The sequence below is a fragment of the Bos javanicus genome, chromosome 25, assembly GCF_032452875.1.
Source record: "Bos javanicus breed banteng chromosome 25, ARS-OSU_banteng_1.0, whole genome shotgun sequence".
NCBI lineage: Eukaryota > Metazoa > Chordata > Mammalia > Artiodactyla > Bovidae > Bos > Bos javanicus.
This window is the reverse complement of record NC_083892.1, coordinates 3,512,042-3,539,011: the sequence shown is the minus strand read 5'-3', so window position 1 is coordinate 3,539,011 and position 26,970 is coordinate 3,512,042. Positions and strand designations below refer to the sequence as shown.

At 63.2% G+C, this 26,970-nt stretch overlaps 2 protein-coding genes across 4 annotated transcripts in view; one reads left to right on the top strand and one right to left on the bottom strand.

Annotated features, from left to right (window-relative positions):
- The window catches only part of CORO7 (coronin 7), a 52,938-nt gene extending 27,513 nt beyond the window's left edge, over positions 1-25,425 (top strand). For 2 of the 3 annotated variants that reach the window (XM_061402464.1, XM_061402467.1), the window contains 21 exons: positions 10,594-10,699; positions 10,854-11,011; positions 17,545-17,599; positions 17,993-18,050; positions 18,139-18,284; positions 18,366-18,458; positions 18,577-18,708; positions 19,143-19,269; positions 19,583-19,758; positions 20,244-20,352; positions 20,466-20,552; positions 20,633-20,775; positions 20,851-20,955; positions 21,033-21,118; positions 22,085-22,226; positions 22,316-22,405; positions 23,197-23,313; positions 23,577-23,712; positions 24,125-24,213; positions 24,534-24,620; positions 24,748-25,425. In XM_061402464.1, coding sequence (XP_061258448.1) covers positions 10,594-10,699; positions 10,854-11,011; positions 17,545-17,599; positions 17,993-18,050; positions 18,139-18,284; positions 18,366-18,458; positions 18,577-18,708; positions 19,143-19,269; positions 19,583-19,758; positions 20,244-20,352; positions 20,466-20,552; positions 20,633-20,775; positions 20,851-20,955; positions 21,033-21,118; positions 22,085-22,226; positions 22,316-22,405; positions 23,197-23,313; positions 23,577-23,712; positions 24,125-24,213; positions 24,534-24,620; positions 24,748-24,753 — 2,248 coding nt within the window. In that variant the 3' untranslated portion in view covers positions 24,754-25,425. The remainder of the gene's footprint in view (positions 1-10,593; positions 10,700-10,853; positions 11,012-17,544; positions 17,600-17,992; positions 18,051-18,138; positions 18,285-18,365; positions 18,459-18,576; positions 18,709-19,142; positions 19,270-19,582; positions 19,759-20,243; positions 20,353-20,465; positions 20,553-20,632; positions 20,776-20,850; positions 20,956-21,032; positions 21,119-22,084; positions 22,227-22,315; positions 22,406-23,196; positions 23,314-23,576; positions 23,713-24,124; positions 24,214-24,533; positions 24,621-24,747) is intronic. The other variant, XM_061402466.1, reaches the window with a different exon arrangement.
- Positions 1,577-12,223, bottom strand: VASN (vasorin). Its single transcript, XM_061402468.1, has 2 exons — positions 12,135-12,223; positions 1,577-4,251 (listed from the first exon to the last, which is right to left on the bottom strand). The coding sequence occupies exon 2, from the start codon at positions 4,240-4,242 to the stop codon at positions 2,224-2,226; it is 2,019 nt and encodes a 672-aa protein (XP_061258452.1). The 5' UTR covers positions 4,243-4,251; positions 12,135-12,223; the 3' UTR covers positions 1,577-2,223.
- Positions 25,426-26,970: the final 1,545 nt, after the last annotated feature.

Here is a 26,970-nt window from a genome sequence, read left to right as displayed (position 1 = left end):
CGTAGCCCCGGGGTCTCGAGGACCCGGTCGGGGGCTGGTGTTTCCCCACCCAGGGTCACCCTGGGTCGCGGCTGCCTCCTGGCTGCGTACCCTACTCGGTCCCCAGTCCCCCCTTCCTCTCCCAGCCCCTCCTCTGATGGGAGGCCCGAAAACCTTTTCTGGGGGGGCTGGCATGAGTGCCCCGCCTGCCTCCTGCAGGCCCTGCCACCCACCCCCCTTGCCGCCCCACTCGCCAGGTTTAGCTTTGCAGCGAAAACATTCCCTCAGCAGCCACTGCGCTGAGCAGCACCCCACAGGCCCACAATGGCCCCTTTGACGGGGCCGCCAGAGGGGAGGGCCGGCCTCGCCAGAGCCGTTCCGCTAATGGGACCCAGGCCTACAGGAAACCCACCTGGGCCGCCGCCGCCGCCTCAGGGGGAGGGCCCCACCCCAGTCCCTCTGCCCACCGCGGCCCCCCGCCTGCCTCCGCCTTGCTCACGCCAGAACCCTCTGCAGCCGATAATTGAATCCAGAGCCTCGCGTGGCCAGCGCTGACATCAACGCCCAGAGCCACAGGGCCTGCTCCGCAGGCCTGGCCGGGCTGCCTCCTTCCCGCCAGGGTGAGCCCAGGGGCCAGGGGGCCACAACCTGTGTAGGGCGGTGGGCAGGGGCCTGGGGGAAGCTCGCGCGGGCCTCTGCAGGACCTCCGTGGCCCCAGGGCCACCTCCCTTCTCGCCAGAGGGTGACTGGAAAAGGTGGCGGCGTGTTTCTGTGTCTGTGTTGGTTCCTCTCCCCAAGCTCCTAGCGCCTGGTCCAGCCAGGGCTGTGCACAGCCTCCCTGGTCCTGCCCTGCCTCGGCCGGTGGCTTCCAGGAAAACACTCAAAGTCCAGGGTTTCTGGGAAACCTGGGTACCCCCCCAGTGCAGAGAGTAGAGGGGAGTCTCGGGTCAGCAGACCTCCTGCCTGTGGGTGCCGCCCCTCGCAGCCCTGGCTGGGACCCCACCTGCTTGCCCACGGGGTTCCTGCCGCTCAGGACCTCGCTCTCTCCACCACGGCCTCGTCTCTGTGGCTGGAGCAGAAAGCTGGGCTGGGGCCTCCCTGCCTGAGCCCACGTGGAGGGGCCAGGGGGCCATAGGCAGGGCTGACCCCACCTGGTCCAGGGCCGTCGTGGGCCTGGGGGACATAGCTCAAGGCACCCCTCCCCAGAGGAGGGCAGGCGGTGCACTGCTGGTCACACCAGTCCCTGAGGAGGGACCCCTGGGGGTCTGTGTCTGCTGCGAGCCTCTCCCAGGAGCCTGGCAGCTCCTGCTGGGAGAAAACTGGGCCTGGGGAGGGGAAGGCTGCCTTCAGCGTTCCCCTGCCCCGAGGCTGAAGTGGCCCCTCTCCCTTCCCTGCTCCCACCTGGTCCCGTCTCCCCGGGAGGCTAGACAGGGCACCTCAGATGAGCTGGACAGCCCAGGGCATGCCGACTGGGGCCCTGCACCTGCTGGGAAGCGGGGTCCCGGCTCCCAGCTCCCCGCTTTAGGCCGACCCTGCAAGCCCTCACCCCGCCTCCGTGCAGGTACCCTGGGGCCGTGCCGAGAAACACACGTGCTGCTTCTTTTCATCTTTTATTTTTCTTACAAAAGGCCTTCATATCATCATTTGTCTTTAAAAAAAAACCAAAGTCCTTGTCTCTGAGTTTGAAAAACATTTTCCCAGAATAAATGGGAAAAGATCTTTTATAAATACATTAAAAAAAAAAAACAAAAGCGAAACTTGTTCCTAAAGCATCTTTCTTTCCAGTTTCTTTTGCTCCTTCGCTCCCCAGGGCCGAGGCAGGATCACCCGCCCCCATCCCCAGTCCCATTCTCCCTCTGCTCTCTTTTCCGGGGGCTTTCTTCACGGGCCCCCCAGAGTCTCCTTGGGGTGTGGGGCTTGGCAGCCCCAGGCCTGTGTTACCAGCACACAGCCGGGCCGGCCCCACCCCAGGGGCTGCACATTGCAGAGGACGAGGTGACACCATTCTCCGGACACTCGGGCAGGGGGACCCTTAGAGGGTCATCCCCTGGGTTCCAGGTCTCACAGAAGAGGAGACCAAGGTCCAGAGACAGACGGGATGTGCTGTGGTCACCCAGCCCGGGTCCTGACGTGTCCTCATGGTCTGGATCTGAGAAGCTCCTTGATGTGGCAGCAGGAACCAGACCCCCTGGCTGGTTCCAGCGGGGCCGAGGGCCCGGCCCTGGCGGTCCGTCCCTCCCAGGCTTAGATGTAGGGCTTGGCTGGGAGGGGCCCCTGTGGGCCAGGCCCCGAGTAGCCCATGAGCGGCACCTCACACTCCAGCCCGCCAGGTGGGGCCTCCCCACCACCCTCCAATGCCTTGGGGTCTGGCTCCAGGGGGGCTTTGACCCCCTCCAGCTCCAGGGGGCCAGCCCCGGGTCCCACTTGCCCTTTGCCCTGCACCACAGCTGCAGCGGCCCGCCCCCGCCGCACACAGAAGGCTGCCCCGACGGCAGCCAGCACGGCCAGGAGCACAGCGGCCAGGGCGGGCGCGATCAGGAGCGGCAGGTTGCCCTCGCGGGCCTGGGTGACCGGGGCATGGTTGGAACGGATGGCCGGTGGTGTGCGGGCCTCCCCGCAGGCCTCCTCGCCCTCAGGCACCCTCCCAGCCCCCAGGGCCCGGACGCAGATGGAGTAGGTGGCGTTGGGCCGCAGCTGGGTGACGGTGTACTCGGCGAGCGAGGCGGGCAGCCGCAGCGTCACTGGCCGCTTGTCAGGGCCCGAGAGGTTGCGATAGGTGAGGCGGAGGCTCTTCAGCTGCACGGCGCTGCCCTGCTGGAAGCGCTGGAGCCCCACCCGCAGGGACGTGGGGCTGGCGGGCTCAATGCCCAGGGGCAGGGGCCGCTGTGTGGCCGGGGCGGGGCTGGGCCTGGGTCCCGGCCTCACCCGGCCCTCACAGTACAGCCCCGTGAAGCCCTGAGGACACAGGCACTCCAGGTGGCCCCGCGCCCCCAGGTGGCAGGTGCCCCCATTGAGGCAGATGGACGCCGGGCAGTCCCGGGGCGGGGGCACAGGCCCCGCAGTGGGGGGCGCGGGGGGTGGCTGGCTCGGGGCCTCAGTGGCCAGCTCCGTGGGGCGGAGCTGGGTGGGAGCCAGGCTGGAAGGCGGGAGCGTGGGCTCCTGCACAGGGGCTCTCGTGGTGGGTGCTGTGGCCGTGGTGGTGGTGGCCGGGCAGCCAAAGTCTGAGTAGTCAAGGTCCAGGAGCAGCCGGCCGGCATTCTTGGGCGGGAAGTGGCAGCGTGTCTCCTCAGGGCTGGCCAGGGTCAGGCGGCTCTCCCGGACCCAGGGGCCGAACCAGCTGAGGGGGCACACGCAGTTGAAGGGGTTGCGGGCAGCCTCCAGGAGCCTCAGGCGGGGGAAGAGGGTGGAGAGCTCGTGCGGCAGGGCCTGCAGGCTCAGGTTGCTCAGGTCCAGCTCCTGCAGGGCCACCAGGCCGGCCAGGTCCTCCAGCCACAGCTGGGCGATGCGGGTGTTGCCAGCCAGCCGCAGGCGTGTCAGGCCCCGTAGGCCCCGGACAGCAGGGGGCACGCGCTCCAGCTGGTTGTCGGCCACGTCCAGGTTGTGGAGGTTGCGCAGGCGGCCAAAGAGCCCCTCATCCAGGTGGCGCAGCCCCAGGCCGGCCAGCCGCAGTGTCTCCACGTTGGCAGTGTCCAGGACACCGGGCTCCAGGGCCGAGAGGCCGTTGTGGCTGAGGTCCAGCAGCAGCAGGCGGGGCAGGCGCAGCGGGGGCAGTGCCCGCAACTCGTTATCCTGCAGCTTGAGCTCCAGGAGGCGGTTGAACACATCAAAGGCACCAGGCTGGATGTGGCGGATGCGGTTCTTGCCCAGGTAGAGGCGCTCAAGGCGGCGCAGGCCGCGGAAGGTCTCGTTGGTGATTTCCCGGAGCCTGTTGGCAGTCAGGTCCAGGTTGCTGAGGTTGGCCAGTGGCTGGAAGACCCCCCCAGGCAGGCTGGCGATCTGGTTTTGCGACAGGTCCAGGAGCTGCAGCCCCGGCAGGCCAGCAAAGCTGCCCACGTCAAGCGTGGTGATGCCGTTCTCAAAGACGTACAGGCCCACGGTGTCGGGCGGCACGTCCAGAGGCACGGTGGTCCCCCGGCGGGCGGTGCAGAAGACGGTCCGTGGCTGGTTGCACTGGCAGCCAGATGGGCAGCCTTGCACCCCAGGCCCCAGGGCCGGCAGCAGCAGCAGCGGCAGCAGCAGGCGCAGGGGGGCCCTGGAGTGCATCTCTGGTCCCTGGGAGCAGAGAGGGAAGCGGGAGACCGTGAGTCAGGGGCCACAGGGGACAGCCACTCCAGGAAGGGTCAGGAGGGGAATTCCCAGCCCCCGTCCTCTCCCCACCCTCAGACCCGACAGCACACAGGAGCTGTGAGTCAGGTCCCCTGAGCCGGGGCCGGGCTCCTGGCGCTGCCCCGTCACTCCCTTGCTATGTGACTCTGAGTGGTCACGTGGCCTCGTCATGGTATCAGTTGCCATTTCCTGCGCTGACACCAGGGTTCGGTGGGCTGACTGACGCACACAGAGGGGGCCCAGCCCCCAAACGCTCAGAGACCACGAACAGCTGCCCCCCTTCCCCTTAGCTCCAGCCCTCCAGCCTCTCTGCGGCTCAGAGAGAATACGTGTTGGTCAAAAAGCATCAGGCTCTGTGCCCTCCCCCGAAACACCCCCCCAACAAAAATCTCTGCGGAGGCAGACGGGAAAGGAGGGAGAATGCAGGTCCTGGAGCGGCAGCCCCTCCCGCAGCATCCGGGAGAGACGGGCGGGCAGGTGGCCGAGCGCGTAAGTAGAGAAGCTGGCTGCCCCCGGCCGCCGCCGCCACGCTCCGCATCCTGCAAGTGAGGAGAGACCACAGCAGGAAGACCTCATGTGGAAACTATGGGATCGGTGTTTTTCCACTTGCGAAGTCAGACCTGCCCAGGACGCAGCCAGCAGGAGAGTTCCTGGGGAGGGGGAGGCAGGGAACCTCGGCCTCCAGGCCCCCCCATCTCTGAGCCGTGATGACAGAACTAAAGGTGGGGGGCTCTGGCCTCCCTGGAGTGGCCCAGGGTGCAGGCTGGGGGATAAGGTTTGCGTGGTGTCCCCAGAGAGAACACCAAGCCTGGAGATGCTCCAGAGTGGATCCCCCGCCATTTCTCAGGATGCACTCTGGGCCAAGTGTGGCACGGGAGCGGCAGCCGCCGTCCCCACGCACCAGCGGCACTGAGCGTCGCCCAGCAGCTCCTCCAGGTGGGAGCTGTTCTCCGTGCTCCCAGATGACAGAAGAGGGGCTCCTGGAGGCACAGGCACTTGCTGCCTTCACGCCGCCAGGAAATCTGAGCTGGAGCCCAGCTCCTTAACCACGTCCAGGTGCGGCTGGGCCTGCCCTCCTGACGCGGGGCCCAGTCCTGCCCTTGTGGGGGTAGCTCTCCTAGCGGCTCCAGCTGCCACTCGTAGCCGGAACTGCCTGAGACAGGATGGGGCCACAGCACGGGCCCCCTTCACTTAGGCTTCTGCGGGGAGCCGGGGGCCACCCTAGCAGCAGTCCCCCCGCCCTGTGGGCCCCTAGACCTCCTGAGAGGCCGGCACACGTCCCCTCCAGGTGTCTCCAGCTCACACAAGGGCCTTTTGTGCTGAGGCTCAGCCTCCCCTCCCGCACACTGGCCAGCCTTCCAGCCACGCAGGTAACAGGGCCCCCCCGGCCGGCATGCTGCCCACTGCCATGCATCAGGCTGCCTTCTCTGGGGTCGTGGGCTCCTGGACCTGAGTCCAGGAGGGGCAGGTTGTCCCCCAGAGGCCGCGATGGTGTCGGGCCAGCTCTGGGTAAAAGCCCGTAACCAGGTTGGGCCTGCCTAGAGCCGCCCACCTGCGGGGTCCCCTCTGCCCCTCGGTCGTTAACGCTGATGACCACCCTCCGGAGGCCTGACCCTGGCCTGTGCCCTGGTCTGTGCTCTCTAGGTCCTGCAGTCCTCTCCCAGAGGGGTGGCCGCGTCGGCTTTTGCTTCCCCGCATCCCAGAGAGTATCTCTGCTGAGTGAACTGGGGGAAGCTCGGCCAGAACCCAGAGGCCCGGCGTGCCGCGGCCCCGCTGGCGCCGTCCCCAGGGGGCTCTGGGCCGCACCCAGCCTCCTCCCCCGCCTGGGCCCGCTCCACCCGTACTGACTCAGAGGGGCGGGTACAGCCTGGCCACCAGATGTGCTGGGAGCGACCCCCGCCCCCTCACCCGCGTCTGGGGTGAGCCACCTCCCCTTGAAGTCGCCTTCCTGGCAGGGGGCAAGCAGGGTCAGGACGGGAGTAGGCAGGCTCGGGGACAGGGGAGTCCCTACCCACAGCCAGCCCGGCCACCCCTACAGCTTCAGCTCCCCCTGGGCCTTACACAAGGTCACAGCTAAAAGCCCCACACTCCAGTCTGGCAGCCCTGGGTCAGGGGCATTCGAGGTGTGAGGTCACAAACAGCAGGCTCCTCTCAGCACCCCAGTTTCCCCGTCTGTCCATCCGGGCATTTCAGAAAGGACACCTCCCAGGGCTGGGGTGCTTGGCACCGAGAGGCCAGGCATGGTCTCTGGGGGCCTGAGATGCATATTGGGTGTGTTTCCCGTTCTGCATTGAGGAGAGGCCCGGCATAGACTCTGAGCTTCCCTCTATAGTCTGCTGGCCCTTTAATCAGTGAAGTCCTCCTGGGCGGGGGGAGGCAGGGATGCTGGGGGTCTGTCTGGCCGAGCTGGCGGAGGGTAGGGGGTGGCATTCTCTGGTGGGGAGACCCCACAGGCAGCAGCCACCCTGCCTCCCAGCCCTGAGGTGCAGGGCTTAGTGTTTTCACCTGAACCCCACTTCCCCCATCCAGAGAGCGGCTGGCACTGAGGCTTGGGAAGGTGACATCTCAGGGCAGTCAGCTCTGGGGGCTCTGCCACCAGGAACCAATGAGAGGGCCCCAGAGGGTAAAGGCTGACCATGGAGGGGTGGTGGTGGGGCAGCCTAAGGCCAGTTCCGCCCCTACACACGTTCTGAGCTCCCTCCTCACCTGTGGACTGTGTCTCCCCAGCCCTGCTTCACCTGGACTTGGCTCTGAGCACCCGGGGTTGTGGTTCCATGTCCTCCTGTTTGTTTGAAATGGGGAAGTTCCTTTAACAAGTTCTGGGAGCGATTCCGCCTGTCTGGGCGCGTGCTGGTGTGTGTGTGTGTGCGTTGGGGGCGGGAGCGTCTCCCCGGGGTCACGGCTGCCCTGGCCCTTGCAATTTCAGCAGCTCTGAAGGACCAGGGGCCTGGGCTTTGATATCTGATCTGCTGACTCCCAACAGGGCGGTGGGACCTCGCCCTCTGCAGAGGGTGTGTGGGGGTGCTGGCGACAGCCCTGGGGTTGGGGGCAGAGTGTCCAGGGCCTGCCCACTCCTCATGGACTTGCCTTGGCCTGGCCCCACTACGGGGCCCACCAGGGGACCGAGCCGGGGTGGGGCTTTGGGGTCCAACTGCCTGTACTGGCCGCCTGGCCCCAGCCCTTCGCCTCAGTTCCCATCTGTAAAGCAGGGGGTGTGGGGTGGGTACAGCCCCTGTGTCTCAGGGCTGTTTAGTTTGTATTTGGAGAACATTCTGAGTGGTTTCTAAATAAGTGGGTCAGTAAACATTACCTACTGAGGGTGTCACCCGTGAAACCCTGCACGCGTGGGGTGGGGGAGCCATGATGCATACATTTCAGCACAGACAAGGCTCCTGTGGGCCCAGGGTGGGGCCTCCACACACGGGCTGCCCACCGTGCTTGGGCATGGAAAAGTGGGAGAAGCTGGAGCAAGCAGGCTGGGGCGGTGCTGGGGGCGTCTTTCGTTCTACAGGGGGGTGGGGGGAAGTGAGCTGTCCTTTGGCCGGCACTTCAGCATGTGATGGGGGGTGGGGAGCAGGAGGAGGGACTCTGTGAGTAAGAATGTGGTCATCTCAGCTCTCAGGGACCCAGAGTGTCCCCACCCACCCCTTAGCATGGGACACACCTGCGGGCACCTACTCACACAACAGGCCCTGGGTCAGGCAGGACTGGCGAGTGGGCGGACCCAGGCTCCAGACCTGAGGCTGGAGCATCTTCCGTGCCTATTCAGTGGGCAGGGGTGGGTACAGGCAGACATCAGTGGGCACACGCCCTTCCTGCACCCGACGCTTCAGAGTGGGTACCCAGGGTCTGGGCTGTGGCTCTGACCCCGCAGCTCCCAACGCCGGCCGGCCGGGCCTGGCAGTAGCCCAGCCCAGGAGTCTGCCAACCCCCCAGGCAGGCGAGACTGTGCCGGCAGCCAGGACGGCTGGCTCCGGTTTCGCTGACGTGTCTGAGGAGGCTCCAGGTCCGGGTTGGGTCCACCCGCCTCCCCATCCCTAGCGGGCAGCAGCCCCTGGCCCAGCAGGCAGGGGTCTCGATCCTGGGCCCTGGTGGATGGAGCCAAGGGGACTGAGCCTCAGGTTCCCCAGAGATAGCCCTTGGGGTGAGGGTGGGGGGGTCCTCGCCCTGCCCTGTGATTAAGCCAGTGGGGGGGTGGGCCCACCACTCTTGGTGTCACCACCTCCAGCTGGTTCTATTCTTGCTGTGGATAGGGCCCGACACACCACACCACGACTTCATCCGGGTGCCTTCCCTTCCTTTCCCTTCCATCTCCCACCTGTAGGGCTTCTCAATTCCAGCTGCATATTGAAAATCACCAGGAAGCTTTAGAAAAGTTCTAGTGCTCAGACCCAGCCCTCCCGCAGGCAATTTAGTAAGATTTTCTGGGGTGAACACCGGGCAGAGTTGTGTTTCAGAGAAGCTCTTTGGGTGGGTGGGTCTCCTTGCCTAGCCTGGCCTGGCCTCACAGATCCTCGGGCAGAGGGTCGCCGAGGCAGGCAGTCTGTATGGCAGCCTGTCTCCCTGTCCCCGGAAGCCTTGATCCCTGAGCTGGCAGCACCGGAAGAGCCGGGCCGGGCCCCCTCCCCGCCCCACTCCACGGCAGGAGCTGCTGGCTCTGGGTGGGTGCCGTCTGGGGCACTGTGGGTGACTTGGCAGCCGCCGGACCTGTCAGCCCAGGGGAGGGAAACCAGTGACTAAGGCCAGTTGCCAGCTCCAGGGAGCCCTCGGGGCAGCAGGACGCGCCTTCTTGGTCAGTGCAGGTGCCACCCTGCAGGACACCTGCGGCCCAACTCAGAATGGGCTGGTCCAGATGCCACCATCGGCACGTGCCAGTATGATGCCACCGGGGCTGGGCTCAGAGACGGGGCCTCCTCACCGCCCTGTCACCACCCAGGGCCAAGACACCCATCAGGTAGGGCCCTAACCCTGCAATTAACCCTGAATTTGCCAGGGGAAGACAGACCTTAGTCACCAAGGGAGGCCACCAGCCCCAAGTGAGCTGGGCCCAGGCTGTGTGCAGCCTAGACGGGGTGTGAGAAGGAGGTAGAAGCCCCTCCCCCAGAGGGATGCTTGCTCTTCTGATGCCCTCATGCCTGGGGCTCTTGGTCACCCTGCCGCAGAGGAGGCCCTCTGCAGGGTCTGTGAGCTGATCGGTTGGCAGGTGGCGTCGGTCGAGGGGCGGGCCACGACCCTGCCTCTCACCTCTCACTGCTGCCCATGTGGGCCCCAGGGCCACCGCAGCCTCTTCTCAGCGCAGGCCAGCTCCCTCCTTCCTTCTTAATTAAATCTCTCAGGCAGCCTCCAAGGAATGTCAGAGCCTTATTGCGTTCCCCGGGAGGAGACTGGTGGGGGCTGTCTCCCACCTTAGGAAAAAACTGGCCCCTCGCCTGCCCCCACTTCCAGTCCTAAGGTGGCCTGGTGCCTGTGTGGGGTACCCGCTCCAGCCTCCTCATACCCGGGGAGGCTGGAATGAGGAAACGCGGGGGAGGCCCACGGGCCTGGCCGGCCAGGCGGCCCAGCCAGCTGAGAGAAAGCAGTCCGGCTGCCTCTGGAATGTGGAAACCGATAAAAGGAAGGAGGCCGAGCCCCCGCCCCCCCTCAGGGCACCCCTGCCTGCCCCTAAACACAGCCGTGCTCCGGTCACGCGCGCGCGCAGACACATGCCCACGCCAGACACACGCCCACTGGGCTGTGCTTTGAGACACACATACACACACGCCCTCCCCCTTCTCCAAGAACTCTCAAATTCCACAGCAGTGAGGGGAGCTGGTTTTCTTGGCAGTGCAGAGCCTTGGGCTCCCTGGCCCAGGGAGGGGACTTGAGGGGGGCTCCAGGAGGGATCATTAACCCCGTAAAGTGGCACTGCTGTCCCTCCCATGAGCTCAGGGCCTGCCAGTGTCAGGGTTGCTTCTGTGGGCAGAGGGCTCACCCAGCCTTCCCTCCGGTCACTTAGAAGAACTGGCTGGCTGGCCTGCTGAGGTGGGAGCTGCCTCCAGGGCCCAGCTGAGACCCTGCCCCCCTGATCTCAGGAGCTGCCTGGCCCAGGGGTGGCGTCCACTTAAAAGTCCCCACAAGGACTCAGCTCTCTTTACCTGGGACTTGACCTAGCTCCCCAACCAGTGGAGGTGGTCAGGACCCCTCTCCTGCCCAGGGTATCTCCCTGGGGACATCTGCCTGGGGCAAGCACAGGTGTGGGCACTGTCTGAGGGACTTTATCATGTCGAACCCCTCCTCCTCCACGTCCAGGGTCTGGAGAACGTGGTGCCATACCAGCTATTGCCCTGGGCCACCCACCCAAGCTGACTCTCTGGACCCTCAGGTCCCAGTCTGCAGCTGCAGGAGGCCAGGGGAGGTAGGGACAGTCAGTGCCCGGGCCCCCAGCCTGGCACGCGTGTGCTCATCCTCCCTGGACCGGGGGGTGGAGGGGCAGATAATGGTCTGGAGGAAATCCAGCTGGGCTGCTCATTACCAGAGCCCTCTTCCTGCCTCTGACACTCTGTTTACAGAAGCTCTGGGGGCTGATTCCCTTGGGAGAAGACCGCAAACTCAGGAGACTGCTCTCCCATCCCCCTGCGCCTGCCTGCCTCAGCCCTCTTGGGCCTTGCCAACAGCTGGGCCCGTACTGGACATCATGGCCCGCTGAACCTACTGACCCCACTCGGAGGTCACCTGCCCAGCCACCCCTCTGTGTCCCCAATGCCCAAAGTCTAGCCTAGTGGGATGGGACCTCGAGATTTAGCTGAGTCCCCGCCCCCCGCCCCCGGCCCTGGAGGCTCGGCCTGGAGAGGGGGCGCTCTGGGTCTTGGTGCCACACTCTGTCCGGAGCCTCACCTGCCCTTGGTGCAGAAGTTGAGCAGAGTGACCCTCAGGGCCACTTCCTCCTTCCCACCTTTCACACTCCACCCCTCAACCCCAATGGGAGGGGTAGTCAGCGACCCTGGTGTGGTAATCGTTAACGAATGAGGGTGAGGCAGAATGCTTGGCACCAATCAGCTGGCCTGCCAGTGACCACAGGGGACCTCGCAGCCTTCAGGCCCCAGGGCTGCCAGCCCAGGGACACAATAGATTAGGCTGGCTCCAGGCCACTGGGTTCTCAGCCTGAGCAAAGCCCCTTCCCTGGAAGAGGCAGAGATGGGCCAGCCTAATACCTGGAGTACGACCCCGGCCGGCCAGGCAAGGTCCATACCCGGCTCCAATGGGGCTGCATGCCTGTGGCCCCCATGCTCTGCCCTGAGTGACAGGGGCCCTCAGCGCCGAGCCCAGGCCGTGGATCTGCACAGGGGGGCGGGGATCGGGGTTGGGGGTTATCTGTGACCAGAACCAGACTGTGTCACTCCAGGAGGTAAAAGTAACCTAAGACTGTCCTAGCCAGCCCCTCAAAGGGGTTTGATTCATAAAACTGGTCATGCCGGAGGGCCCAGCCGTGGGAGGAGGAAGCGAGGGAGGGGGTGTTTATTTCGTCTGCTCGCAGCCCCGCAGGCCGGTGAGCCGCGTACGCGCGCGCGCGGGCGCGCGCGCGCCCTCACCCCGGGCTGTGGAGCTGTCGGCGCCCGAGGACTACCAGATAGGGGGACGGGCTGGGGCGCACGGCGAGTTGGCCCAGGTGATCTTGCAAGGACTTGGGGGCCCGCGTGCCCGCCCTGGGTGCGTGTGCGCGCAGCGGACGGGGGTGGTGGTGGGGGGAGGCGGTGGTGGGAGGTCCGCGCGCGTGATCGGCGCGTGTGCACAGCCCGCCCGGGGCGCCCTGCGTTCCCACCCCGCAGCCCCCAAGCCCAGCAAACACTCACCGGGCGGCGGCGGCGGCGGGAGCCGGGCGGGACGTGCCGCGGCCTCAGTGCTTCCCAGCCCGGCTACCGGGGTCCCGAATCGCGAGATCCTGAGGCAGTCGGCGTCCGTCTCTCCCTGCCCCGGGCTCGGGCTGCGGAGTCGCCTGGCCCGAGGCGGGTCCCGCCTTAAGAGCCGGGGGGCGGGGCCGCCGCTGCCGGGGGCGGGGCCGCCCCCCAATTGGCCGGGGCGGAGCCGGCGGAGACCCGCCTCCTCTCCTGGCCGAAAGGGTCTTCAGGCCCGGCAGGCTGGTCCTCACCCGGCCGCCCTCCCGACCAGGCGACCGGGAGAGAGTCATAGGAGTCCCGCGGTCCAGCCCGGTCCAGTTTGCAGATCCCTGTGTTTTGTGAAAAAAAAAAAAAAAAAAGAGCGAATATCGACTGAGACCAAGCGTTCCAAACCTAGATGGGGTAGGACACACCAGGCAGGTGATTTAAACTCAAGGAATGCCCCCCAACCTGCCCAGAGCCTCTCGAGACCTAGGGAGGGCAGCCCCGATGACCTGTCCCAGCCTGCCAGAACTTGCGATTTTTCAGGGAAAACTGGAAATCTGCATTTTTAGGTGAAATCTCTTTAAGTGTGCTGTTGTTGGTTGCTAATCCCAATTTCAAGAACTTCTGGGAGGCCACACACACACAGCCCTTCTCCGAGCCTCATAGGCACAACCTCGATATGCCAAATCTGAGTCCTGGGGTCCTTTTGCCCGACCTTTGCTCTGGACCGCTTTCCCTGTGTCTTAGATGGAGGGGCTGAGACACAGGAAGGGAATGTGACACACCAGCCACAGATTCTGGCAGCGTCAAGGCCAGATGTGCTGGGGGATGCTGGATTGAAGCGCCAGGTTGGGCCTCACTGTCGGTAGGTGGGGCCTGAGTGCCGCTGACAGTGGCCCTTTGATGGGGCAGAAGGGGAGGGTGCCAGGGGCTGGACTAGTCCAGAAAAATCCCCTGCCTTGGAGGCTTCCAGGAAAACACTCTGCTCTGCCCTCCCCCCCACCCCACCCCCTCGGCACTTGTGGTCAGAATTGTGCCTTGGAGCCTTTGGGGACCAGCTCAGCTCCTGACTTGCAGCCAGGCTCCAGGACACCCACCACCCCATCCAGCCCAGCCTGCAGCCAGCGCCTTTGGCTGGGCCAGCTCAAATCTCGGGGGGCCTGATGGCTTATCCCAGCAGACGGCCACACCAGTTCGGGAGGGGGGGCAGTTTGAGTGGCTTTTGAAGAACTTGATGGCCCCCAGAAGGCAGGACAGCCTCCATGTCTAGTCTGTAGCAGGGCTAAGCGGGATTCAGCCACAACAGTGACCTCCCAGACTTTCCTTTTCAGCTCTGCTCCTCCTCAGGACCTCTCCCCCCACAGGGCCGCCTTCCAGGATGGGCAGAGGTCTGCACCCCTCGTTTTTGTTGTTTTATATGGATGTGGGGTGTGCCTTGCAAACCCCTGAATGTCCGCTCCTAGGTCAGTGTGCAGGCCCTCAGGTGTATTTCATTTGACTCACACGGGACTTTTTCAAAGTTGGAAGCTACTGGCAACGCTGAAAAGTCCAATGCTTTCACATTAGAATGGAACTTCCCGGCTTGCCTTGAGCGGAAACTGTCAGCTGAGGCTGGGTGGCTGCTGCTCCCTGTGACCGAGGCCCAGACTCACAGGTCACCCCCGTCCCCGCTGTGCCCAGTCACCTCACCCCAGACTGCTGCACTCCCCCCGCTCCCTTCAGGGTTTGAGTCTGCGGTCAGTACCGTGTGGCTCTGCTCAGACTGTCCCTATGCCTCTGCCCTTGGGCCCTGTGTCCCCCCTAAGGCTCTCAGGGAAGTCCAGCCCGACGCTCCTAAAGGAACAGGACTAGCTGACAGGTCCGGGGCATCTCGCCTCTGTGACCTGTTCTTGCTGGTAGTGAGATACCCCCTGCTTAAAGCATCCAGACCCCGCCCTGATCCCAAGCCTAGGCTCACACTGGCCATGCTCCCGTCCACCCAGAAATTGAAGGAGGTTCCAGGAGACACCACCCCCCAGTTTCTCTATCCTGTCCTCTTTCGGTGTCAAGGCACTACCCTGTCTTAGGCCCTCGTTCTAAGGGAGCAAGGGAGTGGGGGTGGGGGTCAGGGCTTGATTCGGGCAGACCCCAGTGGCCAGCCTGGGTGATAAGAACAGAACCAAGGGAGCTGGACTGCTTTGGACCAGTGGCAGTGCCCGGATGTCTAGGTGGTGGGTCTGAGTAGAGTGATGGGCTAGCGGAGAGAACTAGGGGAGGGTTCTTAAAGCTGCTTTTCCTGACAGGCTCCCTGCAGTCCTTCCTGTGTTATTTGCAGCAGCGTTGGGAAAGCTGGTGGGATTATCAAAGGCTGACCCCTCCCGACTCAATGGACGTTGGAGCAAGTTCCGGGAGATGGTGAAGGACAGGGAAGCCTGGAGTGCTGCAGTCCATGGGGTCACAAAGACTGGGACACGACTTTGCGAGTGAACAGCAAGCCCTCCCCCACAGGACCCACTTGACACCACCCTTGTTCTCCCATCTTCTGGGACCTGGGCTCAGAGGTCGGGGGCAGATCCAGGCTTTAGACTTTCCATGGCTTTGAGTCCAGAGCAGACCCCCAGACCCAGGTCAAACCCATTCCTAGTGGCAGGCCCAGATGCCAGCCCTTCCCCCAGTGCCATGGCAGCAGGAGAGATGCCCTCGCCAGCTTTCATGCCCTCTGGCCCCGTGCCAGGCTGGGGCTTGGTTCTGCATTCCAGATCCAGACCTGGCTTGGCTGTCTTTACAAGACCTGGGGTCAGGCCCGTGCCAGCTGTTGGCCAACCCTCGGGGCCGGGTGCCATGACCCCGTTTCATGGCCTGTGCGACAGCAGAGGCAGGATGCTCCTGCCTGGCGGAGCTGCTCAGGTAGCTCCGCCCGAGGTGAGGAAGACTGGCCTGACCTGTCAGAGAAGCCAGCCCTGCCCTCCATGACTTCCTGCCCCCGCGCCCCTAGCACCTGAGTCAGTGGGCCAGCCAGCCAGGGCCGACGGGGCCGGGGTGGGGGGGTGGGGTGCCAGGTCACGCCTCTACAGGAGGTTCGTTTAGAGCACCAGTGAGCCACCAATGCCAGGGTGGAACCGGCAAGCCGCTCCCCCATTTCTCGCCATGGCAGCAGCAGGATGGCAAGACTCCCTGCCCAGCCCACTTGCTCTCAGACTCTTGTTTTCATTCCTCCTGCCCGTCTCTACACTGTGATCTCTGCTCTGCACAAATCTAATCCTACCTTTCTCGAGATGTGTCATTTGTTCTTTGTTGCTCACCTGACGGGAGGAGGCTGAACTCCCTTCCTGATGCCCCAGGCCTTGCTCTGGGTGGCCTCTGCCACCCTACCCTTGGCCTCAGACCCTCCCTCACTGCCCAGGCCACCAGCCAGGTTGTCCTACTTCCTGTTCCTCAAACAAGGCCGTGCACCTGCCTGCCACAGGGCCTTCGCACGTGTGAAGTTCCCTTCCTGCCTGGAACTCCCTCCTTAACCTTTGGGTCATACGAAACACCCCCTCCTCTGTAGCCAGCCGGAGTCAGGCCCTTGTGCCCTCTTGCCATGTGTCCTCAGAAAACCCTTCCTTCATGTGTTTGCCTGTGGAATTGTATCTGCCTATCACCCAGGCTGTGAGCTTTTGAGGACAGAGGTGGGGGCCTGTTACACTCACCTTTGGTCACAGCTGACAGCCCAGCTAAGGTCTGGGCACCAACCAGCTCAACCAGGAATGAATGACGTGAGTGAAAGTCCAGTTAGAGCTGCCAAAGGGACCTGCCTCTGCCCCCACTGGAGCTGGTGTTAGGGCAGGAGACGTCGGAGATCACACGACCACTTTGTTCCCCTGCTCCCCCTCCCCCCTAACAGCGGGCAGTGGTCAGATCAGGCCAGGAATGGCAGTTCTGAGCCCAGTTCACCCTGCAGAGCCCGAGGTAATTAGACGCTGTGTCGCTCACAGGTGACCGGCCCCAGGCGCTCAAGGAAGCTGTTGGAGACACCCAGGGCCCCACCCAGCTTCCCAGTCCTCCCTGGCTCCCTTCCAGTGAGGGCGGGGGCGGGTGGGCAGCTGGCTGGCAGGGGACCGGGTAGGCTGGGCCCTTTGTTGCCTGGGTGAGGGCCGAAGGCAGCTGCCACAGCTGGGCGACCTCTGACCGCTGGGACCACCACGAGGGCGGCGGGGTTGCATCTGAGGATGAGTGTGTCCGTGTCGAGGTGGGGGCCCAGGCCCGGGGGTCCCCAGGGACGTGACACCAGACCAGGAGCAGGAAACAGATGAAGCCGCCTGTCCGAGTGCTCCTGGGTGTCTCCCCGCCTTCCTCCCCCCAACTCAGGGCCTGGAAGGCAGCACTCACAGGGCTGGTGGGCTGCCGGGGGCCCTGCAGGGCCCAGGGGAGAAAGGGGAGTAAACCCCTGGGCCGTGACAGGCCATTGGCCGAGAGCGGCAGGGACGCCAGGGGCTTCCAGCCTGGCCCCTCTGACCCCAGCCTCTGCCCTGCCCCAGGGCCCACCTGGGGAATGGGGGGATGGAGAGCACAGAGGCCGGGAAGCAGGGCAGGAAGGAGCCCTTGCCCTCGGCCCCTGGCTCAGGCTCGGGCACAGGGGCTCAGAAGTGCTGCTGAGGCGGGTGCTGGGCCTCTACGAGGCCATCGAGGCCCAGGAGCCGGGTGACCAAGGCTACAGCCCCAAGCCCTAGTGCGGTCCGGGCTGTACTGGGTAGGGATGGAGGGATGGAGGCAGTCCTCGGTTCCAACCACCCCCCACCTTCCCTGGACTGGTGTCTAGGCTGTTGGAGTGAGACTACAGACAAAACCTACATTGGGGGTTGGTGGGGGGTGGGGTGGTTTCCTGGCACTACTGAGCTTGGGAGGAGATCAGGGCTGAGGTACAGAAACGGGGGGGAGCAGCTCCCTTGTGCCAGGGCCTGGCACAGTCCTGGGAGGAAGCAGCTGGGCAGATGGAAATGGTGTTAGTCACTCAGCAGGGTCCGACTCCGTGACCCCGTGGACTGCAACACACCAGGCTCATCTGCCCATGGATTTCTCCAGCCAAGAATACTGAAGTGGGTTGCCATTTCCTTCCCACCCAGGGGTCGAACTCTGGTCTCCTGCCTTACAGATGGGTTCTTTACTGAGCCACTAGGGAAGCCCTGGGCAGATGGACCCCAGAAAAGAAAGGCTGGGAAGCGGGGGCATGTCGGGAGCACGGGGAGAGTGGGTGGGTGGAGGGTCCCCGGACACCAGCGTGGACGCCACTGCACCCCTCTGGGCCACGGTTGACTTTGGCCTGAGCCCCTATCTAGGGTTGTGACACTCAGCCCTGCTGCCGCCCCTTGGTCATGGGGACTTGGCTGCATCCCCACAACCTGCTGTCTCCCTCCCCCAGGTCTCTGGTGCCCCTGCTGGACCCAGACTCGGGGCTGCTGGTCCTGGCAGGAAAGGTGAGGAGAACCCACCCACGTCAGGCCAGAGCTGGTCCTGACTGGCAAAGTAGAGATGTAGGATGCTCACCACCCCCACACGGAGGGGGAGCTGGGACAGTGCTGCCTGGGCTCCAGCCCCTGCCAGGGGCTGCGGGCACACAGTCAGGGTCACAGCCTAGAGTGTGAGCTGCCCAAGGACGAGGCTGGGAATGGAGCAGACGAATACCCAGCAGGCACTTGTGATACTGATCGCCGGGGGGTGGCACCCCAGCTTGGCTTGGCACTTAGTAGGCGTCTGCCATGGTGGTGCTGTGACTCAGTCCTCGGGGAGGGATGGGGCCGCCAGAGTGGAGCCAGGCAGCCCAGACCGCCAGCACGGTCAGCATGGCACGTGGGTGGGCTTCGTTACAGGGAGAGAACCAGCTCTACTGCTATGAGGCGGCCCCCCAGCAGCCAGCACTGAGCCCGGGTAAGCTCTGCTTGCCTCCCCCACCCTGCACCATCACCCCCTTCCCCGGCCTGCCCTGACAGTCCTCCGCCCGCCATGTCCCCACCAGTGACCCAGTGCCTCCTGGAGAGTGCACTGCGGGGGGCGGCCCTCGTGCCCCGGCGGGCGCTGGCCGTCATGGGCTGCGAGGTGCTGCGAGTCCTGCAGCTGAGCGACACGGCCATCGTGCCCATCAGCTACCACGTACCCCGCAAGGTGAGGGGTCCTGCGGGAGGGGCCGGGAGGGCCTGGGGTGGGGGACCTCGAGCTCACCAGCCTGCCCCTGTCTGCCGCCAGACCGTGGAGTTCCACGAAGACCTGTTCCCGGACACCGCAGGCTGTGTGCCCGCCTCTGACCCCCATGCCTGGTGGGCGGGGAGCGACCAGCAGGTAAGGCCGGGACCTGGCTGACAGCCCCTCCAGCCGTGACTGGCATTCAGCGGCCCAGTGTCCCCCCACTCCCTGGGGCCCTGCCTCTTCTGCCTCCACTGTGGACTTCTCCCCACAGGTGCAGAGGGTCAGCCTGCACCCCGCCCGCCGGGCCCACCCCAGCTTCACTTCCTGCCTGGCACCCCCTGCAGAGCTCACCCCTGCCACGGCCCAGCCCGCGGGGACGCCTGTGGGTGACGCAGACCCCAGCGTGAGTATCAGCAGGGGGCAGGGGGCAGGGGTCCAGGCGGGCCGCAGCGTGTGGCCTGCCCCACAGGTGTGAGAAACTCGAGAAGCAGAAGTGAAGAACCCCAGCGTTTTCAAAATCGTGCAAAACGCCTAGGAAGTGAGACTTTCACACACACAAAAAAAATCTAAATTTCTAGCCTCTCTTGAACAATCCTGACCACTCCGGGCCCGCTTTTCCACAAAGTCAGGAGCCGGCAGCTGCCACCCGCTGCCCCGTGCGCTAAAGCTCGGCTCACCCCCGTGTTACCCCCTGCCCCACCAGTGATTGCGTCCCCAACCCCACATCCTGCAGTGGGGATTCCCGCCCACCCCAGTGTCCCAGGGTGATGACCCCAGACCCTGGCCGACCACCCACCCACAGGGGGCCCGCTGGCTGACCGGATGCTTCTCCCCTAGGAGGGCTTCTCCTCCACACCCAGCTCTCTGACCTCGCCCTCCACGCCCTCCAGCCTGGGGCCCTCGCTCACCAGCACCAGCGGCATCGGCACCAGCCCCAGCCAGCGGTCCCTGCAGAGCCTGCTGGGTGAGCGTGAGCCCCTAGCACGGGCGCCCTGGGCTATCCCCCACCCCAGCCACCCTCCTCTGCACCCCAGTCCTGACTCCCTTCCAGTACCAGTTACTTCCTTGTGGGGTGAAGTGAGTCTCGATGGCCTGTACTTTCTGAGATCTGGGCAGTTGTGTTGGCCAGACCAGCAGAGGCTGGGGTCCTTTGCCGAGGGGAGCAGGAGGCCCAGATTCAGGGCTTGCCCAGGCGCCCCTGCAGGACTTCCCAGGGTGGGCAGGCCAGGGACCCTCACCTCACGTGGCTCCATGTCCCTGCTGCCCCCTGCACCCAGGCCCCAGTTCCAAGTTCCGGCACGCTCAGGGCAGCGTCCTGCACCGAGACAGCCACATCACCAACCTCAAGGGGCTCAACCTCACGACGCCCGGCGAGAGCGACGGCTTCTGCGCCAACCAGCTGCGTGTGGCTGTGCCCCTGCTCAGCAGCGGGGGGCAGGTGGCCGTGCTGGAGGTGAGGGCCAGCCCCCCCACTCAGTCCCCATGTCCCCCTGCAGGATGCTGAAGGCGTTGAGTGCCCACGCCAGCTCACCTTCTCTAGGCTCAAACCGTGTGCCAGGCACCCCGCCCAGTATCCCATGCTGGGGGTGCCATTCTTATCCTCGTCTTACAGATGAGAGTGATGAGGCACAGAGAAGATAAGTGACCCATGGGGTCACATGCCGTGTAAGTGTGGAGCTGGGAATCAAACCCAGGCCCCCTGAGCCCCGAGCCTGAGCTCCTCCCACCACTCCAGCCGCCCCCTCACTTCCTGGGGGCCTCACGGTCTGCACTTGGGGCTCAGAGCACAAGGTGGCTGAGCAGAGAGCTTGGGCATCACCCTGGGGGGTCGTCGGCTGCAGACAGTAAGGCCCAGACGTGCCACTTGCCCTGCAGCCACTGGGACTGGGCTCTCCTGCCTGTTACTGATGGGCCTCGGGGTGGGGGCACCTCCCACAGCTGCGGAAGCCTGGCCGTCTGCCCGACACTGCACTGCCCACGCTGCAGAATGGGGTGGCTGTGACCGATCTGGCCTGGGACCCCTTTGACCCCCACCGCCTCGCCGTGGGTAAAGAGGCTGGGCTGGGTGCTGGGCTTGAGGGAGGGTCCCGGGGCCCCAGATGGGCTCAAGGGAAGCCTGGGGGCCTTGGGCCAGCAGTGACGAGCCTGCTCACCCCGCAGCCGGGGAGGACGCCAGGATCCGGCTGTGGCGGGTGCCCCCTGATGGCCTGCAGGAGGTGCTCACTATGCCTGAGGCTGTACTCACAGGTGAGGGGGGCCTGGGTGGGGGCTGGGGGGTGGGTAGAGGCTCCCGGGGGGCTCAGTGTCACCCCACACCTCAACCCCAGGCCACACGGAGAAGATCTATTCTCTGCGCTTCCACCCTCTGGCGGCCGACGTACTGGCCTCCTCCTCCTACGACCTCACTGTTCGGATTTGGGACCTCAAGGTTGGAGCCGAGCGGCTGAGGCTACAGGGCCACCGGGATCAGGTAGGATAGTTCTGGAGGGCAGGTGCCCAGCCATGGGGCAAGAGGCTGCTTCTCAACCTTTCCACCTGCCCCCAGATCTTTGGCCTGGCCTGGAGCCCCGATGGGCAGCAGCTGGCCACTGTCTGCAAAGACGGGCGCTTGCGGATCTACGAGCCCCGGGGTAGCCCTGAGCCCCTGCAGGTGAGCAGGATGGGCTGGGGGCAGCCCTCAGACCCCGTGGGGGTCCCGGCTGGGCCTCATATGCTGTATCCTAACAGGAAGGCCCAGGGCCCGAGGGGGCCCGTGGAGCCCGCGTTGTGTGGGTGTGTGACGGTCACTATCTCTTGGTGTCAGGCTTTGACAGGTGAGGACTCTGGGATCACCATTCCCATCCCCAGACCTCAGCATCCACCGTGCCCCGTCCCCAAGATACACATACACCTGTTAGGTGTGCAGAAGCTGTCCCCACCCTCACTTACTGGATGGATAGTTGGGTGGATGGATGGATGGATGGATGGATGGATGGATAGATGGATAGATGGATGGGTGAATGGATGGTTGGGAGGATGAATAGATGGTTGGGTGGATGGATGGATAGATGGGTGGTTGGGTGGATAGATAGATGGATGGTTGGATGGATAGGTAGGTCAGTGGATGGATGGTGGGGTAGATAGATGGTTGGGTGGATGGATGGATGGATGGATGGATGGATAGGTAGGTGGATGGATGGATGGATGGTTGGGAGGATGAATGGATGGGTGGGTGGGTGGGTGGGTGGATGGATGGATGGATGGGTAGGTGGATGGATGGATGGTTGAGTGGATGGATGGTTGAGTGGATGGATGGGTAGATGGATAGATGGATGGGTAGATGGATAGATGGATGGTTGGATGGATGGTGGGGTGGATGGATGGGTGAATGGACGTGTGGATGAGAGGGAGAGAGATGGGGAGGAATCAACTGGGGGCCCAGAAGGATGAGATCTGTCCCAGGTGCGAGGAGCCCATTCCTGGTGGGGACCACAAAACAGAAACAAGCCTCCTGGAGAGGTCCAGGGGAGGGGCATTTTGTGCTCTGGGGGGAAGATCGGCGGGTGGGGGCCCTCCTAAGAGAGGTATCTCTGACCTGGGTCACAAAGGAACCGGTAACCACAGATCCGGAGGAGAGGGCAGTGGACTCTGGCTGGAACGGCCCAGAGGGTGTCAGCCTGGCTGGAGCAAGGGCCCTAGAGCAGGATGTTGGGGAAAAAAGCCCAGACATGCTGTGGAGTCCTTATCATGCCTGCCCCAGGCCCCTCCTGCTCTGAGGACCTGCTTCTGTTCCCTTGCAGCCGAAGCGAGCGCCAGCTCCTCCTGTACTCAGCCAAGGCCCTGGCTGGTGGCCCCTCCGCAGTGCTCGGGCTGGACGTGGCTCCCTCAACCCTGCTGCCCAGCTATGACCCAGACACCGGCCTGGTGCTGCTCACCGGCAAGGTGGGCCGGGGCGCACAGGCGGGGGCTTTGGGCAGGTATGGGGGGAAAGGCACCTGAAGCTAGCCGCTTCACTGCTGCCATACCCCTAGGGCGATACCCGTGTGTTCCTGTACGAGCTGCTCCCCGAGGCCCCCTTCTTCCTGGAGTGCAACAGCTTCACATCGCCCGATCCCCACAAGGTGAGCCGGCGCGCGGACTCCGGGTCGTCCCCAGGTAGGACCGCGGGCTCTCCGCCCTCTAGTGGCCTTGTGGGCAAACTGCACAGGCCCATGGGACCCGCGGGTCGCCGGGCACCGGCTGGCAGGGTGTGCCCGGCAGCCTCAGGACCTGGTTGTTAAACTCACCCATTACTGAAAATTAAACTACGTAAGGTTAAGTTTTATGAACCCACAAATAAGTTGCATTAAAGACCAAGGCAATAGATACTTAATTTATCACTTTGCAGTTATTTTATTTGACTTCACTGTTATTTGTGCTGTCGAGGTTACTTAATCTGTGGGCCCTTGTCTGCCAGGGATCTACCACGAGCTGTTACAGCACTTCTCTTCCTGTATCTGCATTCCCCCAGTCACATTGTTGGCGTGAAGTTGGCCAGGCGGGCAGTTTTTACACCATAGAACTAGGCAAATGCTACAAACCAGGACATTGTTCCTCCCAAGAGCTAGTTTTTAAACATTACACCACCATCCAGGGCTAGGCCTTCTCCTGGAGGTCCTAAGTGAGGGGTGCTGGGGGTCCGCGTGTCAGCGAACTCTGGACTCTAGCGTCAGCTGTGGCTCAGCTGGTAATCAATCTGCCTGCAGTGTGGGAGACCTGGGTTCAATCCCTGGGTTGGAAAGATCCCCTGGAGACGGAAAGGCTACCCACTCCAGTATTCTGGACTGGAGAATTCCATGAACTCTACAGTCCATGGGGTCGCAAAGAGTCGGACACGACTGAGTGACTTTCTCACACTCCCCTGCCACCCCAGGGATTCATCCTCCTGCCTAAGACAGAGTGTGACGTGCGGGAGGTGGAGTTCGCCCGATGCCTGCGACTTCGCCAGACCTCCCTGGAGCCTGTCGCCTTCCGGCTGCCCCGAGTCAGGGTGAGTTGGGGATGCAGCATGGTAACGCCCAGCCCTCCCCGGCCCCTGTTAGGGGCTTTGGGGCCTGGCTGGTCTTGTCACCAGACTGCCCCACCCACTGCTCTGTGGGGCATCTGCGCGCCTTACTCTGCTGACATTCTGAGCCCCGTAGAAACCTCAGATTGGGGTCCTGGGTCTCGCCATGCCCGCCTGCCCAGTGGAGGCCTGTGTGCTCTGGGCCTCTGCTCAGTGCCTCAGAGCATCCCCTTCCTCTGTCGCTGCAGAAAGAATTCTTCCAGGACGACGTGTTCCCCGACACCGCCGTGAGCTGGGAGCCGGCACTCAGTGCTGAGGCCTGGCTGGGAGGTGCTAATGGGACGCCTCGGCTTCTCAGCCTGCAGCCCCCCGGCATGACCCCAGGTAGGAAGAGGGCCTGGGCGATGGGGGAGGGGAGGACGAAGGGAAGCAGGTGGGGGTTGGAGAAAGGGGCAGAAGGTCCAAGTCTGACCCTCCACCCCTGCTGGCACTCAGGAAGCTCTAGCGTTCCTGGGGACAGGTGGTTATACTTTGGACTTGGTCTCTGAGCCCCTAGAGGGTAGGGCCCAGGGTCTGTGTTTCTGTCAGAAGCCCCCCACCCCACATATGCATGAGCACATGCACACAGCCTGGTGCCGAGGGCAGGCCACGTGAACCGAGGGTTGAGTAGCTGTAAGTGCCACCTCTGGATTCTGTGCCACGGAATCCTACGGGCTGGAACCCAGGGGTTGAACCAGGAAGCCTGGTCCCAAGGGGCCTCTCTCCTGCCTGATGCTTGTCCCTGGTCCCGCCCCAGTGAGCCAGGCCCCCCGTGAAGCCCCTGCCCGGCGGGCCCCCTCCTCAGTCTACCTGGAGGAGAAGTCAGACCAGCAGAAGAAAGAAGAGGTAGGCAGGGAGAGGGCTGGCTGCAGGGGGGGAAGGGGTCCTGGCTGCACATGGCGCAGCCTTTCAGCTCTCTAGTCCAACCCCGAGTGGGCCAGGAGCTGGTGTCGCCCATCTGTTAGTTGGACAGCTTGATGGGGAGGTCTTCCAAAATTCTGAAACTGACCGTCGTAGCGGGGTGGGGCTCAGGAAGCCAGGGAAGGGCAGGGAGAGGCCCTACCCTGGCCTGGCCTGGCCCAGCCCAACCCAACCAGACCCAAGTGCACTTGGGACCTCCGTATGCAGAGACCATCATTCACTTCCCACCTCCACCCCATCCCCAGCTGCTGAGTGCCATGGTGGCGAAGCTGGGGAACCGGGAGGACCCGCTCCCACAGGACTCCTTCGAAGGCGTGGACGAGGACGAGTGGGTGAGTGGACCGGTTGGGGGCCAGCATCCTCTCCCATCCCTCCCCGACTCACGCCTGCAGCCTGCTCGCCCACCCCCGCCTCCCGGGCCCTCCCAACTCCACCCTGCTTCTTGGTTCATTTCCCCAGGACTAGCCTGCGCACCAGCCTGCACACCAGCCGCCTCTAGCCTCGCCCTCCACTGCCGCCTCCAGGAAAGCCTGGTGCCCCCGCGCACCTCACGTCTCTCCCTCAAATTGGAAGCCACCTCCTGGCCCTGGCACACCTCATTCCAGAAGCCCCATCTGTCAGTTGACTCAAACTTCCTTTGAGTGTTGGGCATTTCCACAGCCTCTGGGCCCTGCTGCAGTCTCCATGGATTGTCCGCATCTCTGCTCTTTCTGGGACTGGGCGCTTCTCCTCATTGCCTGCTAGCATGCGGAGCCAGGGGCATAGGGGTGGGGTGGAGTGAGGGCTCAGGGGCATGTCCCTGGGCAGGCGCTAGGCTCCCTGTTCCCCCTTCCTCTGACCTGGGCTGGTCCCAGCTTGGGCTGGCTTCGTTCAGCACCTTCAGTTATCACATGCCGTCCCATCTTGCCTGCTGCCCCAGTTCCGGTCAAGGGTCTAGGGGGCTGGCCCCCACCTGGCCATTTGGAGCAGCTCCAGCCTCAGGGGCCTGGGATCAGTCACCCTGCTCCCCAAACTTGAAGCCAGGAGAAATGGGTGTCACAGAGCTAATAGCCCAATTAAAGGGGGTGTGAGCCCCGCAGGGACTGGCCTGCACGTGTCCTGGATGTTTTCAACAATTAAACTTTTCTAAGCTGGCCACCCTGGTGCCACTGTGGTCTCTGAGCCGGCTGGAAGGGGAAGGGGACAGCGGTAAGGGTGACGGTAGTCTGGCCCTGGGCTCCACCTGGTCCCAGGCCTCATTCTGCTCCTGCTGGGAGTTCATTCATTCATCCGATACACGGGTACCTGGCCAGGTTCTCTCTGGATGGCAGCTCCGGTCATGAACCGGAGAGACAAGGCTTTTCAAGGCACTTGGCACAGTTTTAGTAGGCAGAGGGGAGCCGGACTATGCTCAAGTTTGCAGATAGACAGTGTGCAGAGAACTGTGAAGTAGATAAACTTCATGAAAGGGAGCCCCTGGGATGCAGGGGGAGACCGTGGTCAGGGTCTGAGAAGTGATGAAGCTAAGAGATAAGACCTAAGGGTCACAGAGCCCTGGAGAGAGCCCTGAGAAGAACGTTTCAGATGAAAGGAAGGGCGCTGAGAAAAGACTGCATTTGGAGACACAGAGGAAAAGAAAGAAGGGTGGTGGTCCAGAACACGGTAGGAGGCAGCCGGACTCTTGTTCATTCAACAGGGAATGAAGGACTTCCCTGCTGGCCCAGTGGTTAGAAATCCATCTGTCAATGCAGGGGACATGGGTTCCATCCCTGGTTGAGAAGATTCCACGTGCCGTGGAGCAACTAAGCCCATGCATCACAACTGCTGAGCCCACGCTCCAGAGCCCATGCTCTGCAGCAGGAGAGTAGCTCTGCTCACCCAAACTAGAGAAAACCTGCGTGCGGCACGAAAGACCCAGTACAGTCGAAAATAAAATTTTTTTTAAAAAGCCACTCTTCCAGGTGTTGATGTCCAAGAGTAGAGAAAAGGAGAAAAGAGGTCTTGCCCACCAGGAATCCACATTCTAGTGGGAGGGAACAGATAAATGGTATAATTTGATAGAATGTGATAGGAGTTTCAGGGAAAAAAAAAAATAGGGATCAAGAACGGAGGTTTAAACCAGACACATGCGTGCATGTTGAGTCGCTTCAGTCGTGTCCAACTCTTTGCAACCCTATAGACTGTAGCCCACCAGACTCCTCTGTCCATGGGATTCTCCAGGTAAGAATACTAGAGCAGGTTACTATTTCCTTCTCCAGAGGATATTCCCACCCAGGGATCAAAGCCACCTTGCTTACATCTCCTGCATTGGCAGGTGGGTCCTTTACCACTAGCACCACCTGGGAAACCCATATAGTATGATTCCATTTCTGTAAAACACCCAGAAGAGACCTTCATAGACAGAGGAGGCAGTGAGTGGTTACCAGGGACTAGGGGAGGGGGAAATAGGTAGTGACTGCTCATGAGTGTGGAGTTTTAAGCAGGGAATGAAAATGTTCTGGAACTAGTGGAGATGGTTGCAAACTGTGAGTATACTAAAAAGCATTGAATTGTGAATTTCGAAGGGGCGAATTGTGTGGGATGTGAATTATCTCCCAATAAAGCTGGTAGTAGAAAAACAAAGAGGAACTTTCACTCCACCGTTTACACTGCCAAGGCCATGGGTTCAATCCCTGGTGGGGAACTAAGGTCCCCTAGGCTGTG

Coding starts and splice junctions, on each gene's coding strand:
- VASN (XM_061402468.1), bottom strand. CDS start 4,242: ATGCACTCCAGGGCCCCCCTGCGCCTGCTGCTGCCGCTGCTGCTGCTG.